The sequence below is a fragment of the Nomascus leucogenys genome, chromosome 21 (assembly GCF_006542625.1).
Source record: "Nomascus leucogenys isolate Asia chromosome 21, Asia_NLE_v1, whole genome shotgun sequence".
In the NCBI taxonomy this organism is placed as follows: Eukaryota; Metazoa; Chordata; class Mammalia; order Primates; family Hylobatidae; genus Nomascus; species Nomascus leucogenys.
The window spans coordinates 49,462,587-49,480,531 of record NC_044401.1 but is presented as its reverse complement, the minus strand read 5'-3'; the positions used below and the strand labels follow the sequence as shown (position 1 = coordinate 49,480,531).

At 45.2% G+C, this 17,945-nt stretch overlaps 1 protein-coding gene across 1 annotated transcript in view; it reads left to right on the top strand.

Annotated features, from left to right (window-relative positions):
* Positions 1-9,256: 9,256 nt before the first annotated feature.
* Positions 9,257-17,945, top strand: part of ISY1 (ISY1 splicing factor homolog) — a 31,712-nt gene continuing 23,023 nt past the window's right edge. Inside the window, exons 1-5 of the mRNA XM_004091749.3 lie at positions 9,257-9,587; positions 11,384-11,406; positions 12,275-12,326; positions 13,932-13,997; positions 14,177-14,219. Of these exons, the coding sequence (XP_004091797.1) occupies positions 9,585-9,587; positions 11,384-11,406; positions 12,275-12,326; positions 13,932-13,997; positions 14,177-14,219 (187 nt within the window). The 5' untranslated portion in view covers positions 9,257-9,584. The remainder of the gene's footprint in view (positions 9,588-11,383; positions 11,407-12,274; positions 12,327-13,931; positions 13,998-14,176; positions 14,220-17,945) is intronic.

Below are 17,945 nucleotides of genomic sequence, written 5' to 3'. Positions count from 1 at the left end.
GTGCCCATCTTTTCCTGGGTTTCATAAGGATCTGAAGTGGTGGATTCCTTGTTTTTGCTAGTATCTCATTTAGAGTTGAGATGGACCTTAAAACTCATCTGTTTTAACTCACTTTTTAATAGATGAGTTAAACTTAATTTACTTGAGGATGTACAGTTAGAGCCTGGAACTTCAACCATTATTCACTCCGCATGTCCTCTGTTTCCCCCCACTTTGAAATTAAATGCAGTTAGCGTCATATACTTTTTCCATTTAGTTAATTTTCCCCCTCCATGTGATTCTTTCCTTTGGGTATGAGTTTTTCATCCTTCTTGCAGGGTTCTGTCAGTTCATGGTATAGTGATTCAGTGTTAAAATGGTGGTGTCTCAGCTGTGCTGTGCACATTCCAATCTTGTCAAATTAATAGTCCCGAGCAAGCAAGAAAAAGAGGTAATAACATACTCATTTCTTTATGAATATAAGCTTATAATATTTTTTCATGTGCTATTTTTACTGAGCAAATTGTATGTCTCATGTTAACACAATAAATATCTTGACAATTTTATTTTCTACCATATGTATGAAACAGCATAAGGAAAGACTTGTTTTCGAAGGCATCACTGTTAGGTTGGGGGAAAGACTTATTTTTGAAGGCATCACTGTTAAATGAGGTTTGGGGGCTGGTGTGCACATGGAGTTATTTCCCCCCAAATTCTGGGCCTCATGTAGGAAAACCTAAAACATAGCAAATGGGATATGTTGTTATGGCTCTTTAGGTCAGCTTAGTTCTCGTTAATAATACTTTCTCCAGCCGGGCGCGGTGGCTCATGCTTGTAATCTCAGCACTTTGGGAGGCCAAGGCGGGCGGATCACAAGGTCAGGAGATCGAGACCACAGTGAAACCCCGTCTCTACTAAAAATGAAAAAAAAAAAAAAAAAAAATTCGCCGGGTGTGGTGGCGGGTGCCTGTAGTCCCAGCTACTCGGAGAGGCTGAGGCAGGAGAATGGCGTGAACCCGGGAGGCGGAGCTTGCAGTGAGCCGAGATTGCGCCACTGCACTCCAGCCTGGGCGACAGAGCGAGACTCCGTCTCAAAAAAAAAAAATACTTTCTCCTGCGTTAATCACAGCTTTATGTGTTGGGAAGGGAAAAAGTAAAGTGGGTTGGTCAAAATTTAGAACTCCTTTGCTTCATGCACCCATTCCTTGTGCTGAATTTGTAGTACTTTAATTGCCTTTTGAGACCTTTTGAAACAACATAAGGACCTATTCACAGGAGACCACAAAGTGTTCCTTTATAAGATAAAATTTATTTGCATTGACCATGATGACTGGAAAGCAAATGCAACATGAAAATGTATATTTTACAGAGAAATCAGCTAATTAAAAGGAGTCATGCTGGGCGCGGTGGCTTACGCCTGTAATCCCAGCACTTTGGGAAGCCAAGATGGGTGGATCATGAGGTCAGGAGTTGGAGACCAGCCTGGCCGACATGGGGAAACCCCATCTCTACCGAAAATACAAATATTAGCCAGGTGTGGTGTCACATGCCTTCTCAGCTACTCAGGAGGCTGAGGCAGGAGAATACCTCGAACTGGGAGGCAGAGGTTGCAGTGAGCCAAGATTGGCGCCATTGCACTCCATTCTGGGGAACAGACAGACTCTGTCTCAAAAAAAAAAAAAAAAAAAAATCAGTACAATGAACCCGTATATGTTCTCGATCTAGATTTAACAATACCATTATACTTAATGTATCTAAACATTATTCACTAGTATCTGATATACTATATTCAAATAGCATAATTGTGTCTAAGAAGTGTTATGTAGCTACTTTTTCCAAACCAGGATCCAGTCAGCGTTTATGAGTTGCATTAGGTTAATGTGTTTTTCTTATTTTGAGAAGGAGTCTCGCTCTGGAGCTCAGTAGCATGACCTTGGCCCACTGCAACCTGCGCCTCCTGGGTTCAAGCAATTCTCGTGCCTCAGCCTCCTGAGTAGCTGAGATAACAGCTGCCTGCCACCAAGCCCAGCTAATTTTTTTTTAGTAGAGACAGGGTTTCACCCTGTTGGGCAGGTTGGTCTCTAACTCTTGACCTCAAGTGATCCGCCCACCTCAGCCCCCCCAAAGTGCTGGGATTACAGGCGTGAGCCACTGTGCCCGGCCAGATTAATCGGTTTCTTTAGTTTGTCTTACTCTCCTAACTTAACTGTTAGGAGGCTATAACAATTTTTTTGGAATGTCCTCTGTTTACTGGTTTCCTTATGGTATCATTTAACTTGTTTTTCTATATCTCTGTATTTCCTGGTCTAGAGGCCAAATTATTAGGTTCAGCTTAAAGTTTTTGCCTTTTTTTTTTTTTTTTTTTTTTTTTGAGAGAGTCTTGCTATGGGCACCCAGGCTGGAGTGCAGTGTCTTAACCATAGCTCCCTGTAGCCTTCAACTCCTGGGCTCAAGGGATCCTCCCACTTTCAGCCTCCATAGTAGCTGGGACTACAGGTGTGTGCCACCAAGCCCGGCTAATTTTTTAATTTTTTGGTAGAGACGAAGTCTTGCAGCCAGGCACCGTGGCTCACGCTTGTAATCCCAGCACTTTGGGAAGCCGAGGCAGACGGATCACCTGAGGTCAGGAATTCAACACCAGCCTGGCCAACATGGCGAAACCCCATCTCTACCAAAAATACAAAAATTAACGGGGTGTGGTGGCAGTCTCTGTAATCCCAGCTACTCAGGAGGCTGAGGCAGAAGAATCACTTGAACCTGGGAGGTGGAGGTTGCAGTGAGCCGAGATCGTGTCACTGCACTCTAGCCTGGGGGATAGCGCGAGACTCTGCCTCCAAAAAAAAGAAAAAAAGAGATGAAGTCTTGCTATGTTGCCTGGGCTGCTCTGAAACTACTGGCCTGAAGTGATCCTCCTGCCTTTGCCTCCTAAAGTGCAGGAATTATACACAAGAGCCACTGTGTCCAGCCTAGTAATTCTTTAGTGGCATGAATAAGTCTGTGTTTAATTTTCTTCACTTAAAATTAGCCGGGCATGGTGGCGGGCGCCTGTAGTCCCAGCTACTGGGGAGGCTAAGCCAGGAGAATCGCGTGAACCCGGGAGGTGGAGCTTGCAGCGAGCCGAGATCCCGCCACTGCACTCCAGCCTGGGCAACAGAGCGAGACTCCGTCTCAAAAAAAAAATTTTTTTTCTTCACTTGATGAAAATATTTTTTCTAATTTGTTTTTTTTTGAATCGAGATCCAAATGCTCTGTATACATGTGTTTTGTAATGTCTCTTAAATATCTAAGTCTCTTAACAGTTTCTTGTCTTTACTGAAGAAAACCTGAGGTTGATCCTATGACCTATATTTGGCTGATTGTATCATTGTGATATTGTTTCACATGATTTTTAATCCCCGTGATTTTTGTAAAATGGTAAATTCAGAAGGTTGATTTTACGTATATATAAACCTATATATATATATATATATATATGTTCTGTTCTTTTTTTTTTCTTTCTTTTTTGAGACAGTCTTGCCTTGTTGCCCAGGTTGGAGTGTAGTGGCGCTATCTCGGCTCATTACAACCTCTGATTCCCAAGTAATTCTCCTGCCTCAGCCTCCCAAGTAGCTGGGATTATAGGTGCCTTGCCACCACGGCAGGCTAGTTTTTTTTTTCCTTTGCATTGGAATCTCGCTCTGTCGCTAAGGCTGGAGTGCTGTGGGAGCGTGATCTTGGCTCACTGCAACCTCCACCTCCCGGGTTCAAGCAATATACCGGGCTAACTTTTGTATTTTTACTAGAGATGGGGTTTCTGCATGTTGGCCAGGCTGGTTTCCAACCCCGGACTTCAAATGATCTGCCTGCTTCAGCCTCCCAGAGTGCTGGGATTAGAGGCGTGAGCCACTTCACCCGACCTCTTTTTCTTTCTTTTAGACAAAAATATATCACAGGAAATGCAGTGTGCTTCCTGTTGCATCATATCAAGAGGTGCAAAATGTCAGGTTTTAGTTTTGGTGATCATAATCAGTTGGTTCGGTGATTTCAGTTTTGTCCATTCATCTTGAAGTTCCCCATTAATCTTGTACTAAGTGGTTTTTACGGTTTGAGAGCCATGGATGATAGATATCCTGGATGACTTCAGTTATTAGGAACAATTAATGGAAGAATTCTAAATCATTTAAAATGCAAGCTCAGGGGAGAAGACTCCCAGGAATTAATGTGTGCTCATTCTTTTCTTTTTTCCTTCTGTCTGTCCCTCCCTCCCTTCCATTTTTTTTTTTTTTTTTTTTTTTTTGACAGAGTCTCGCCCTGTTTCCCAGGCTGGAGTGCAGTGGCACAATCTCTGTTCACTGCAACCTCCGCCTCCCAGGTTCATGCAATCCTCCTGCCTCAGCCCCCCTAGTAGCTGGGATTACAGGTGCCCACCACCAAGCCTGGCTAATTTTTTTTTTTTTTTTTTTTTTGAGACGGAATCTCGCTCAGTTGCTCAGGGTGGAGTGCAGTGGTGCTATCTCGGCTCACTGCAACCTCCGCCTCCCGGGTTGAAGTGATTCTTCCACCTCAGCCTCGCAAGTAGCTGGGATTAACAGGTGTGCACCACCACGCCCAGCTAATTTTTGTATTTTTAGTGGAGGCAGGGTTTCACCGTGTTGGCCAGGCTGGTCTTTAACTCGTGACCTCAGGTGATCCACCCACCTTGGCCTCCCAAAGTGCTGGGATTACAGGTGTGAGCCACCATGCCCGGCCTATTTTTTTTATTATTTTTTTCTGAGGTGGAGTTTCACTCTTGTTGCTCAGGCTGGAGTACAATGGCGCGATCTAGGCTCACTGCAACCTCTGCCTACTGGGTTCACGCGATTCTCCTACCTCAGCCTCCCGAGTAGCTGGGATTACAGGTGCCTGCCACCACGCCTGGCTAATTCTTATATTTTTAGTAGAGACAGGGTTTCACCATGTTGGCCAGGCTGGTCTTGAACTCCTGACCTCAGGTGATCCGCCCGCCTTGGCCTCCCAAAGTGCTGGGATTACAGGCATGAGCCACCTTGCCCGGCCTGCCTGTTACATATTATTCAAGGCAGAGTCTTGTTCTGTTGCCCAGGCTGGTCTCAAACTCCTGGGCTCAAGCAGTCCTCCTGCCTTGGCCTCCCAAAGTGCTGGGTAGAATGCTATCTCAGATCATCATGGTGGTTTCTGGTTGTTTGGCTGCTAGTGTTTGGATGTTAGAAAATTTACATCTTTGGGAGGGTACTATTCTGTCTGGCTTCTGGACTCCAAAGTTTCACATCCATTTCACATACAAAATGCATGTATTCTATTCCAAATTACCCAAAGTATCAGCGCATTGATACTTTTGTGAAATCTTTTTTTTTTTTTTTGAGACGGAGTCTCGCTCTGTCGCCCAGGCTGGAGTGCAGTGGCGCAATCTCGGCTCACTGCAAGCTCCGCCTCCCGGGTTCACGCCATTCTCCTGCCTCAGCCTCTCCGAGTAGCTGGGACTACAGGCTCCTGCCACCACGCCTGGCTAATTTTTTTGTATTTTTAGTAGAGACGGGGTTTCACCGTGGTCTCGATCTCCTGACCTCGTGATCTGCCCGCCTCGGCCTCCCAAAGTGCTGGGATTACAAGCGTGAGCCACCGCGCCCGGCCTGGCCCCCCTCTTACAAGTTTACTTGTGATTGGCCGGGTGCAGTGGCTCATGCCTGTAATCCCAGCACTTTAGGGAGGTGAGGGGGGTGATCTTGAGGTCAGGAGTTTGAGACCAGCCTGGCCAACATGGTGAAACCCCGTCTCTACTTAAAATACAAAAATTAGCCGGGCATGGTGGTGGGCACCTGTCACCCAGCTACTTGGGAGGCTGAGTCAGGAGAATCACTTGAACCCGAGAGGCGGATGTTGCAGTGAGCTGAGATTGCGCCATTGCACTCCAGCCCGGGCGACAGTGTGAGACTCCGTCTCCAAAAAAAAAAAGAATACTTGTGATACTTGTGGTTGCATTGGGGCTGTCGGATAATCCGAAATAATCTTTCTGTCTCAAATCTTTTTTGTTTTGTTTTTTGTTTTGGTTTTTGAAGACAGTTTCACTCTGTTGCCCAGGCTGGAGTGCAGTGGTGCAATCTCGGCTCACTGCAAGCTCTGCCTCCCGGGTTCACGCCATTCTCCTGCCTCAGCCTGCCGAGTAACTGGGACTACAGGCACCCCCCCACCACAGCCGGCTAATTTTTTGTATTTTTAGTAGAGACGTGGTTTCACCGTGTTAGCCAGGATGGTCTCGATCTCCTGACCTTGTGATCCACTCACCTTGGCCTTCCAAAGTGCTGGGATTACAGGCATGAGTCACGGCACCCGGCCTCAAATGTTTTTTTTTTTTTTTTTTTTTTTTTTTGAGGCAGAGTCTCACTCTGTTGCCCAGGCTGGAGTGCAGTGGTGTGATCTGGCTCACTGCAACCTCCACCTCCTGGGTTCAAGCGATTCTCCTGCCTTAGCCTCCTGAGTAGCTGGGATTACAGGCATTCACCGCCGTGTCCAGCTGATTTTTGTATTTTTAGTAGAGATGAGGTTTCACCATGTTGGACAGGCTGGTCTGGAACTAATGACCTCAGGTAATCCACCCGCCTCAGCCTCCCAAAAGCATTACAGGCATGAGCCACCACACCCAGCCCTATCTCAAGCTTCTTAACTGAACCTGCTAAATCCCTTTTGCCATGTAAGGTAACATACTAACAGGTTTCAGAGATTAGGATGTGAACATTTTGGGGGGCTGTTTTTCTGCCTGCAATACCTGCTCTCCAGTGAATCCATGTTTAGTGGAGGACAACATTTGAGGCACTTACATGGATGCTAGGGGACATATATGTGAATGTTAGGCAAAAGTCCTGCCTGAAGCCGGAAAATACCTTTTTAATATTAGTTTTTTTCACCCAATTTGATGTATTATTCTATCCCACTTAAAATACATGAACTAATAAAACCAGATTTTTTTCACCTGTGTGGTTGCTGTTCGGGAATGTAGGCTCAATGTTGTCTCACATCAGCATCTGTGAGATTTTCTAATTTTTGTAACCAGATGTAAATCATAGCAGCTTCGTTGGCCAAATCCAGCCTGCTGGCCAGTTTACAACTGCTGCTTTAGGATTAGTGATGTGATCCAATGACAGATCATAGTTGGGATTGGAATCCCGGATGTTTAAACTGTCTCAAATGGTAAGTAGGCATCAACCAGTCAGATTAGTCAAGTGGCAGGGGGGATAAAGGATGGGGTGCTGCAGGCAAAAGGAGCCTCATGAACAAAGGCAAGATCAGTGTGAGCAGAGAAAGGAAGGCCATTTAGCAGACTGGCAAGATAGGTCTGACTCTTATTGGTTGCAACCCTAAAGAATTTTACATAAATCTTCACATAACTAAAGATTTAAGTGGGCTCGAGGCAAAGCCTTATTCTCGTCCACCCAATGATATCACCAAACACTAAATCTTGTCTCCTGAGCTCTAAAGTGGCTGACGGTATTACCTTTTTTCTGACATCCAGCAGGATCTATTTTCTCCAGCATTGCAAGCAGATCTCAAGACTCATTCTGACTAGGTCAGCTTGGGTCTTAAGCCTACCAGTCACTATGCCTAGGGAGATGGGATGGATGGATTAGCTTAATCTAGCGCTTGATCCATACTTAAAGCTGGGGATGTAGTTCCCTTCCCCACAACCAGAGGGCTCCCCAAATGGAACAGATAAGTGGGTATGGGGAGTAGATGCTAGGACAACATAGGTAACACCTCTTGAATCCTGTTAATATGTGATCTCTGCATCCTAGAGTCAGCGACTTAATGGATAAAGGTGGTATGGACATGTTGAGAAGGCCTCATTTGAGTGAGGAATGACCCTGCTTGTTTCAGATCAGGTATTTAAGGTAAAAGTTAAGCTGCTTGAACAAAAGACCCCCAAATGCAGAGGCCTTAAGACATGTTTTTATTTTTCTCATTTTGCAGAGCTCAGTGTTCCAGGGCTGGGAGGGGGAGACTCTGGCATCTTCACAATACTTCCATTTCTGAATTCAGGTTGGCTGATCCCATGGACACCTGTCAGTCAGCAGAGAAAGGAAAAGGGTAAGGGATGTATATTTTTGTCATGGCTTCATCTAAGTGACACACATTCCTCTGATTCGATTCTCATTGGCCATTATAAATCATAAACCAGACAGGTGGGAGGATGGGGTCTGTAGTGGGTGGTCGTATGCCCACTTAAAACTTGTCATATTTCAGGTATGAGATTCTGGTGACTATTCTAAGTACTTTTCCTGTCCTGTCTGATCCTGAACCACATGTCAGCTGCTTCTCTCTTTGGCTTGTGCCTCCTGGCTGCTGCTAGGTTGCCCATCACTAGTTAGGTCCCGTGGTGGAGGGAGTCCCTGCAGCTGAGGCACCATGCTTGAAAGGGGAAAGCGGCTGTAACTGAATTTGCTGCGGGCCCTCACCTGAATTCCCCACCACAGTTCCCCTCGTTGCTGACACCATGCGGGAGTAACCATTAGAACGTCTCCTACCAGGGACCTCTGCTGTCTTCCTGGTCCTTGTCTAACGATCTTCTGGTCCCAGCAATGTGCTCAGGACACAGTGACCGCACTCATCCAACCACTCTCCTCCCCTAAGTGGCACTTTTTGCCTGGAACTTAAATTTTTATTTTAAAAAAGGATGACCTCAAGCATCGTCCAGCTCTGAAAGGCCCCGCGGTTCCAACAGACCAGCTCAGAAAAACTAGAAATGGCCCTAAGAAGTGACAGGGAAACGTGAAGAAGTTTACGAAGCCCGGCCAGCTCCAACTCCTGCAGGACGCACACTCCAGCTCCCACTAGGGGAGCTGCCAGGGCCGTAGATCCCTCGTCGCAGAGATGAGGTCGAGTAATTTCCAAAAGGGGATATTTGTTCTCACAGAAGAACCAAGAAGGAAGCCAGTGGGATTAGAGTAGCGGCAATAACTCAGCCTTCCACATAACCGCGCCCAGCGCCGCCTGCTCCCGCAGTACCGATAGTGAACGAAAGACATTTTGTACCGCCTGTTTCCAAAGCTAAGACCCGCCGCCTGGGCTGAGTCCGAAAACGGCCAGCCCCTCTGCGCAAGCCCGATCACATGCCGGAGCGCCGGAATTTCCTCTCTCCCAATCTCCGGCCGGATCTCCCTTTCACTTCCGGTCCTTCCTTTCACTTCCGGCCCTCCCTGTCACTTCCGGTCATGCCTGTCACTTCCGGTCATCCCTTTCACTTCCGGTCCCTTTCTTTTACGTTTCCGACAAAACATCAGGCTCTGTGGGCAGTTAGAATCTTCAGTTCCTGTGAGCGTCGGCTTCGTCTGGGCACTTCTGGTACTCCCGTTCACTTCCTGTCCTTTCTTTTACGTTTCCGACAAAACAGTGTCTGTGGGCAGTTAGAATCTTCAGTTCCTGTGAGTTTCCGCTTCGTCTGGGCACTTCCGGTACTCCAGTTCACCTCCGGTCCCTTTCCTTTACGTTTCCGACAAAACGCCAGTGTCTGTGGGTAGTTAGAATCTTCAGGTCCTGTGAGCGTCGGCGTCTTCTGGGCCTGTGGAGTTTCTTGGACAGGGGCCGCGGGGCTCCAGGACGGCGCCCTTAGCATCACCATGGTGAGTAGGGTGGGCGGGTGAGGGAGCGAGTGAATGTGCGGGCGGGCACGGGGGGCGCCCAGTCCACCTGGGGTGCTCATTCGGTAGAGTCTCAGGCGTGCAGTGCTGAGGGCTTCAGGTTCCTTGGTGTAACGAGGGGATTCTCTTCCTGCCTCGGTTAGCTGTCACAAATTGGAAAACTGGAAACTCGGGAGCCGCTTTACCGTCCTGGACAGTTTTAATCCGGATGAAGCTCTTTACGTTAACCTGAAGGAAATTGAGACACAGAGAAGCGCTAGGTCCCGCTCCGAGTTACGGTGCATAGTGTGGGCCGGCTGTTTGTCCCTAAATACCAGAGAAGATTAAGAGCAGTTGTGACTATATGTTTCTGGGATTATTTCATTTATGTCCGTTCTCAGTCTGCTCCATAATATACAGACATCACGAGGGTAGGGTCTTTTCCTTATTGCTTCCTTAATGTCTGACACAGAGGCGTTGCAGATGTTCAGTAACTATTGAATAAATGAATGGCATAGACAGAAAGTGTTCTATGAGGGTGTGCTCTCTGTGGTCTGGCGTCATTTGTTGGTTTCTTTATTTCTTCAAGAGGCATTTACGACATGTAAATATAAGAATACACGTAGTGCCGGTACAAAGATGATGATTGGTTACTGTAATATTGGCTACTGTTTTATTTTCATTAAGTGAAGCCCCTATAAGAAACACGGGGTGTCACGGTTAGGTTATAAGAGATATATTGGAAGCCATTGTAGATTGATGAGCACAAGCTCCCAAGAAAAAGAGAGAAACCAGTGGAATAGAAGTAGCGGTTTCGCGGGAGGCTGAAGCAGGAGAATGGCGTGAACCCGGGAGGCGGAGTTTGCAGTGAGCCGAGGTCGCGCCACTGCACTCTAGCCCGGGCGACAGAGCGAGACTCCGTCTCAAAAAAAAAAAAAAAAAAAAGTAGTAGCCGTTTCTGTGAGAAGGTATATCCCAAATTACTGCTGTGTTCGCCTATCTACCAAGCATTTGCCAAGTTTGTTTCTGTGTCAGTTGAAGGAGAGAATCTCAAAAGAGATTTCAATTGAACTCGATTTTGCTGAGTGTCTATAAATTGCATGCCTGGTGTATTTGTCTCATGAAGATATCGTGACAGCTCTGTAAGATGAGGTATGATCTCTATTGTAAAGATGGGGAAACTGAGTGATAGAGAGACTACTTCTCACAGATGGTAAGTGGAAGAACTGGGAATGTAAGTCCCTGACTTAGCCAGGACTCTTTCTACCTAGACTACAACCCAGAAAACTCGTTCTCTGTCGGACACTGTGTTTCAGGGATAATTGAGTTGACATTTAGTGTGACAGTACTTACATAAAACTTACTTTACGAAAGGCAGTCTTCAGACTTATTTTCCCCAAATACCACTGGCAGGGAACAGGCAATTGTGATGCTGGGTGTTAAATGCCACAGTAAGTATAATCCTTGATAGAGGACACCAGCCTAACTGGGAAGAAGGGGTCACAGAATAATGTTCTGGGTGGTCATGACACAAGTAAAATTTGAAGGAAGAATAATGCAAGTTAGCCAGATACAAGGTGTTAGTGTCAGTGGAGGAGTAAAGATTTTAAGTAGAGGGAGGAGCAGCCTTGGTCACAGGATTTGGACATCTTTTGATTTTTGTTTATTGTTGTTCATATAGTACTTCAAGTGGTTTGCTTGTGATTGTATTCTTGTAAAACTTTTCACTAAAAAGTAAATGGCAAGAAAAAAATATATTTTAAACATGGACATTTTTCTTCTCTTTTCTCTCTTTCCAGGCCCGAAATGCAGAAAAGGCCATGTAAGTATCAACTTGTTTTTGGCTGTAAATTTTTTCTTAATAACCACCATGTAACTCTTTGTGTATTTCCTCTTTTTGGTATATGAGCCTTTTGAGAAGCTGTTTCTTTCTTTACATATGTTAAAAATAGCATTCCTGTTTTTGCCCATTTGTTTTCTCCATTTATGTGTTTTCTTACAGTTTCCAGAACTTAAACACTGGATGAACATTTGTTCACCTGTGGTTGGTGCAGGGGTTGTGAGAGTGACAGCCAGGGAACACCATGATGTTAGTCTTTTAACACCTGGATGTAGTGCTTATCACAGTGGTCTGATAAGTAGAGTTTCCCACAGTCCTTATGTGTAGTGTAAGTAAAATAGATTCTTGGGTGTTCAGGAATACAAATTGCCTCATAATCCCTACTCCTGAGAACATGGAAATCCCTAACTACTCTCTGGTTTCTTTTTTTTTTGAGACGGAGTCTCGCTCTGTCACCCAGGCTGGAGTGCAGTGGCGCAATCTCGGCTCACTGCAAGCTCCGCCTCCCAGGTTCACGCCATTCTCCTGCCTCAGCCTCTCCGAGTAGCTGGGACTACAGGCGCCCGCCACTACGCCCGGCTAATTTTTTTTTGTATTTTTAGTAGAGACGGGGTTTCACCGTAGTCTCGATCTCCTGACCTCATGATCCGCCTGCCTCGGCCTCCCAAAGTGCTGGGATTACAAGCGTGAGCCACCGCGCCCGGCCAACTACTCTCTGGTTTCTTAATTACAATCTATATATATGAATGACATTAAATATGGTCATAAGCATATCTACCCCATCCAGGAACATGGGTAATGAGAAGTCTGTGTGAGCAGGATCTAATGGAGTCTTTTCTATCCCTGGTAGGACGGCCTTAGCAAGATTTCGCCAGGCTCAGCTGGAAGAGGGAAAAGTGAAGGTTGGTGTAAATCTTCCTCATGAATTGTAAAGTATCAAGTATAAATGCAGGCTGGGCGCAGTGGCTCATGCCTGTAATCCTGATACTTTGGGAGGCTGAGGTGGGTGGATCACTTGAGTCTAGGAGTTTGACACCAGTCTGGGCAACATGGCAAAATCCCTTCTTTACAAAAAATACAAAGATTAGCCTAGCCAGGCATGGTGGCGCCTGCCTGTAGTCCCAGCTACTGGGGAGGATGAGGCAGGAGAATCGCTTGAATGCAGGAGTCTTACATTGCAGGGAGCCATGATCATGCCACTGCACTCCAGCCAGGGTGACACAGTGAGAACCTGTCAAAAAAAAAAAAAAAAAAAAAAAAAAAGCAGGGTGCAGTGGCTCACGCCTGTAATCCCAGCACTTTGGGAGGCTGAGGGAGGTGGATCACTTGAAGTCAGGAGTTTGAGGCCAGCCTGGCTAACATGGTGAAACCCTGTCTCTACTAAAAATACAAAAATTAGCTGGGCATGGTGGCAGGCACCTGTAATCCCAGCTACTTGGGAGGCTGAGGCAGAAGAATCACTTGAGCCCTGGAGACGGAGGTTGCAGTGCACCAAGAGCGCGCTGCTGCACTCCAGGTCAACAGACTTCAAACTTCAAAATTTCCTGTTTCTTATCTGTACCTGCTGACGCTCTTGAGAGTCTGTACACTTGAATTCCAATACCTCCCCATAGCTGAGGCAGGGTGATGGAGCTGGCTGCTTGTTTTTCAGTTTCTTCTGTATTATGATGACTGGGCCCAACCCCGCACCCCCCACCTTTTTTTTTTTTTTTGAGATGGACGCTCTGTCGCTTAGGCTGAAGTGCAGTGGCATGATCTTGGCTCACTGCAACCTCCATCTCCCTGGTTCAAGTAATTCCCCTGCCTCAGTCTCCTGAGTAGCTGGAATTATAGGCACATATCACCACACCCAGCTAATTTTTTTGTATTTTTAGTAGAGATGGGGTTTCACCATGTTGGCCAGAGTGGTCTCAAACTGCAGGCCTCAGGCAATCTGCCTGCCTCGACCTCCCAAAGTGGGGATTACAGGGATGAACCGCCATGCCTGGCCTGATGACTGAGTCCTTTATTACTCCAGCTCTAATATTGAATAGGGACTGGAGTATGATGTGGAGAACAGCTGTAAGCTGAAACCGGTAAATTATTTCATTTCTTAGAGACTCACCCAAATTAGAGATAATATATACCATTCTTTGGATTTTTTTTAATTTTATATACACACATGTATATGAATACACCCATATTTATGTATGTTTGTTTTAAACACTGATAGAAATTGTTTCTTAAGGTACTATAAATATGCCATGAAATAGCTATAACCTAGTTTAGCTGTCTGTCTATTGCAGGACAGTTAAGTTCTTTCCAATACTAAATACAATGCAATCAATGTTTTTCCTAAGGAGAGATTGTAGAATGAGGTTTACGGCTTGATGAGGATCATCTGGAATGAAAACTTCAAATGTTTTTAGGCCATTAGATGATTTAGGCTTAAGGCCTGAATCAGTTGTGAATGTTGTATGAAACTTGTAAATAGTATAATGGAAATGTGTTACTTTTTTCTCCTTTAGGAACGAAGACCCTTTCTGGCCTCAGAATGTACTGAGCTGCCTAAAGCTGAGAAGTGGAGACGACAGGTATGTTCTGGGTAAATCTGATTTCAGTAGAAGTAACAAGTCTCTCATTTCTTCTTATTATGTAAATGACTGTTAGACCAAATGTCTAAGTATTTTTAAATACTAATTTTGCATTATAGTTTTTCTGTGCTTTCTAACATATTCAAAAATCATTAAAATGTATTACTTTTTTTTAATAGATCATTGGAGAGATCTCTAAAAAAGTGGCTCAGATTCAGAATGGTAAGCAAACTTGTTCCTTTAAAGTGCTTGATTCTCAAATCCACAATTAGACTTGAGGACTTCAATACTCCTCTCACAATAATTAATAGAGTAAGTAGACAGTAAATCAGTAAGGACATAGAAGAGCCAATCAATACAATCAGTCAGTTTGATGCAGTTGAAAGTTGTAGAATACTGTACCTCACAACACTGCACCTAACAAAAAAGAATATGTCTTTTTTTTTTTTTTTTTTTTTGAGACAGAGTCTCACTCTGTCACCCAGGCTGGAGTGCAGTGGCGCGATCTTGGCTCACTGCAAGCTCAGCCTCCTGGGTTCATGCCATTCTCCTGCCTCAGCCTCCCGAATAGCTGGGACTACAGGCGCCCACCACCACGCCCGGCTAATTTTTTTGTACTTTTAGTAGAGACAGTACCCTCACTAAAAGACAGGGTACTTTTAGTAGAGACAGGTTTGTGTTAGCCAGGATGGTCTTGATCTCCTGACCTTGCGATTTGCCCGCCTCAGCCTCCCAAAGTGCTGGGATTACAGGTATGAGCCACTATGCCTGGCCTACTACATGGTCTTTTTTAAAGAGCACATGGAACATTCACCAAAATAAAACATATTCTGGGCTGCAGAACAAATGTTAGCAAATTTAAAATATTTGAGGCCAGGCGCATTAGCTCACGCTTGTAATCCCAGCACTTTGGGAGGCTGAGGAGGGAGGATCACCTAAGGTCTGGAGTTTGAGACCAGCCTGACCAACATGGAGAAACCCCATCTCTACTGAAAATACAAAATTAGTTGGGCGTGGTGGCGCATGCTTGTAATCCCAGCTACTTGGGAGGCTGAGGCAGGAGAATCGCTTGAACCCAGGAGGCGGAAGTTGTAGTGAGCCAAGATCGTGCCACTGCACTCCAGGACTCCATCTCAAAACAAACAAACAAACAAACAAAATATATATAGCACTGCAATAATAGAAATTTATGAAAGTTTTCAAATCAGTGATCTAAGCTTCTACCCTATGAAATTAGAAAAGAAGAGCAAATTAAACCCAAAGCAAGCAGAAGGAAGGAAATAGTAAAGATAAGAAATCAATAACATTGAAAACAAGATGAATAGAGAAAACAGACCAACAGCTGGTTCTTTGAAAAGATCAGTAAAATTGATAAACTTCTAGTCAGACTGACCAAGAAAAAATATACACAAATTAAGAATATTAGGAACCAAATTGGGAATATTACTATAGAATCTATATACATTAAAAGGATAATAAGGAAATATTACAGACAATGTTATGCCCATAAATTTGACAACTTAGATGAAATAGGTCAATTCCTTACAAGACACAAATGGCCAAAGCTCACTTAAGAGAAGTGGTTCTTTTTTATTTTGAGATGGAGTCTCGCTCTGTCACCCAGGCTAGCGTGCAGTGGTGAGTTCTCGGCTCACTGCAACCTCCACCTCCCTGGGTTCAAGCAGTTTCTCCCGCCTCAGCCTCCTGAGTAGCTGGGATTACAGGCACCCTCCATCATACCTGGCTAATTTTTGTAATTTTTTAGTAGAGACAGGGTTTCACCATGTTGAACAGGCTGGTCTTCAATTCCTGACCTCAGGTGATCCACCCTCCTCGGCCTTCCAAAGTGCTAGGATTACAGGTGTAAGCCACGGTGCCTGGCCGAGAAATAGTTCATTTTTTTTGTTTTGTTTTGTTTTGAGACGGAGTCTCGCTGTGTTGCCCAGGCTGGAGTGCAGTGGCATGATCTTGGCTCACTGCAGCCTCTGCCTCCCGGGTTCAAGCAAATCTCCTGCCTCAGCCTCCTGAGTAACTGGGCATACAGGTGCCCACCGCCACGCCCGACTAATTTTTTTTTGTATTTTTAGTAGAGACAGGGTTTCACCATGTTAGCCAGGATGGTCTCGATCTCCTGACCTCATTGTCTGCCCTCCTCAGCCTCCCAAAGTGCTGGGATTACAGGCGTGAGCCACCACGCCTGGCCCTGAAGAAATTTTTGATTGTTAGAACTGGAAGGGTGCTACTGGCACACAGTGGGTAGAGGCCAGGGATGTGCTAAGCATCCTACAAATAATTATCCTAAATAAACTACAGTGTCAATAATTCTGCTGTTTAGAGACACAGTTCAAAAAGAAATGGTAAACTTGAGTAGTCCTATATCTGTTAAAGAAACTGGGGCTGTGCACCGTGGCTCACACCCGTAACCGCAGCACTTTGGGAAGCGGAGGTGGGTGGATCACCTGAGGTTAGGAGTTCAAGACCAGGCTGGCCAACATGGTGAAACCCTGTCTCTACGAAAAATAGAAAAATTAGCCAGGCATGGTGACGCATGCCTGTAGTCCCAGCTACTTGGGAGGCTGAGGCAGGAGAATCACTTTAACCCAGGAGGCAGAGGTTGCAGTGAACCAAGATTGGGCCACTGCACTCCAGCCTGGGTGACAGAGTGACAGTCCATCTCAGGAAAAAAAAAAAAAAAAAACAAGATGGAAAGAAATTGAATTCATTTCTAAATACCTTTCTAAAAGAAAATTCCAGGCCCAGATGGCTTCACTGGTCAGTTCTACTAAATATTTAAGGAAGAAATAATACCAACTCCACATAGTTTCCTCAAGAAAATGGAAGAGGGAACACTTTTTAACTCATTTTATGAATTTTAGTATCAGCATTACCCTGATGCTAAAATCAGAAAAAGATATTATGAGAAATAACTACTGACAATATTTCCTATGAATATAGACGGAAATCTTTAATGAAATATTAGCATATCAAACCTAGCAATGTATGGCCGGGCGTGGTGGCTCACGCCTGTAATCCCAGCACTTTGGGAGGCCGAGGTGGGTGGATTGAGAGATCAGGAGATCGAAACCATCCTGGCTAACACACGGTGAAACCCCGTCTCTACTAAAAATAGAAAAAAATTAGCCAGGCATGGTGGTGAGTACCTGTAGTCCCAGCTTCCCGGGAGGCTGAGGCAGGAGAATTGCTGGAACCTGGGAGGCAGAGCTTGCAGTGAGCCGAGATCCCACCACTGCACTCCAGCCTGGGCGACAGAGCAAGACTCTGTCTCAAAAAAAAAAAAAAAACCTAGCAATGTATAAAAAGGATAATACATCACAACTAAGTAGGATTTATTCTGGAAAACCATAGTTGATTCAACATTCAAAAATAAGTTAATTCACTATGTCATTCTAAAGAAGAAAAACTGTATGATGATCTAAGTAGATGCAGAAAAAGTATTTGACAAAATCAGACGTTTATTCATGATAAGAACTCAGCAAACTGGGAATAAAAGGGAACTCTTTACCCTGATAAAGCACTTCTTTTTTTTTTTTCTGAGACGGAGTTTTGCTCTTGTCACCCATGCTGGAGTGCAGTGGTGCAATTTCAGCTCAATGCAACCTCTGCCTCTCAGGTTCAAGTGATTCTCCTGCCTCAGCCTCCTGAGTAGCTGGGATTACAGGCGCCAGCTACCATGCCTAGCTAATTTTTGTATTTTCAGTAGAGACAGCGTTTTACCAGGTTGGCAAGGCTGGTCTCGAATTCCTAACCTCAGGTGATCCACCCACCTTGGCCTTCCTAAGTGCTGGGATTACAGGCATGAGCCACCACACCCGGCCCTGATAAAGTACTACTAAAAATACAAAAAAATTAGCCGGGCGTGGTGGCAGGCACCTGTAGTCCTAGCTACTCGGAGAGGCTGAGGCAGGAGAATGGCGTGAACCTGGGAGA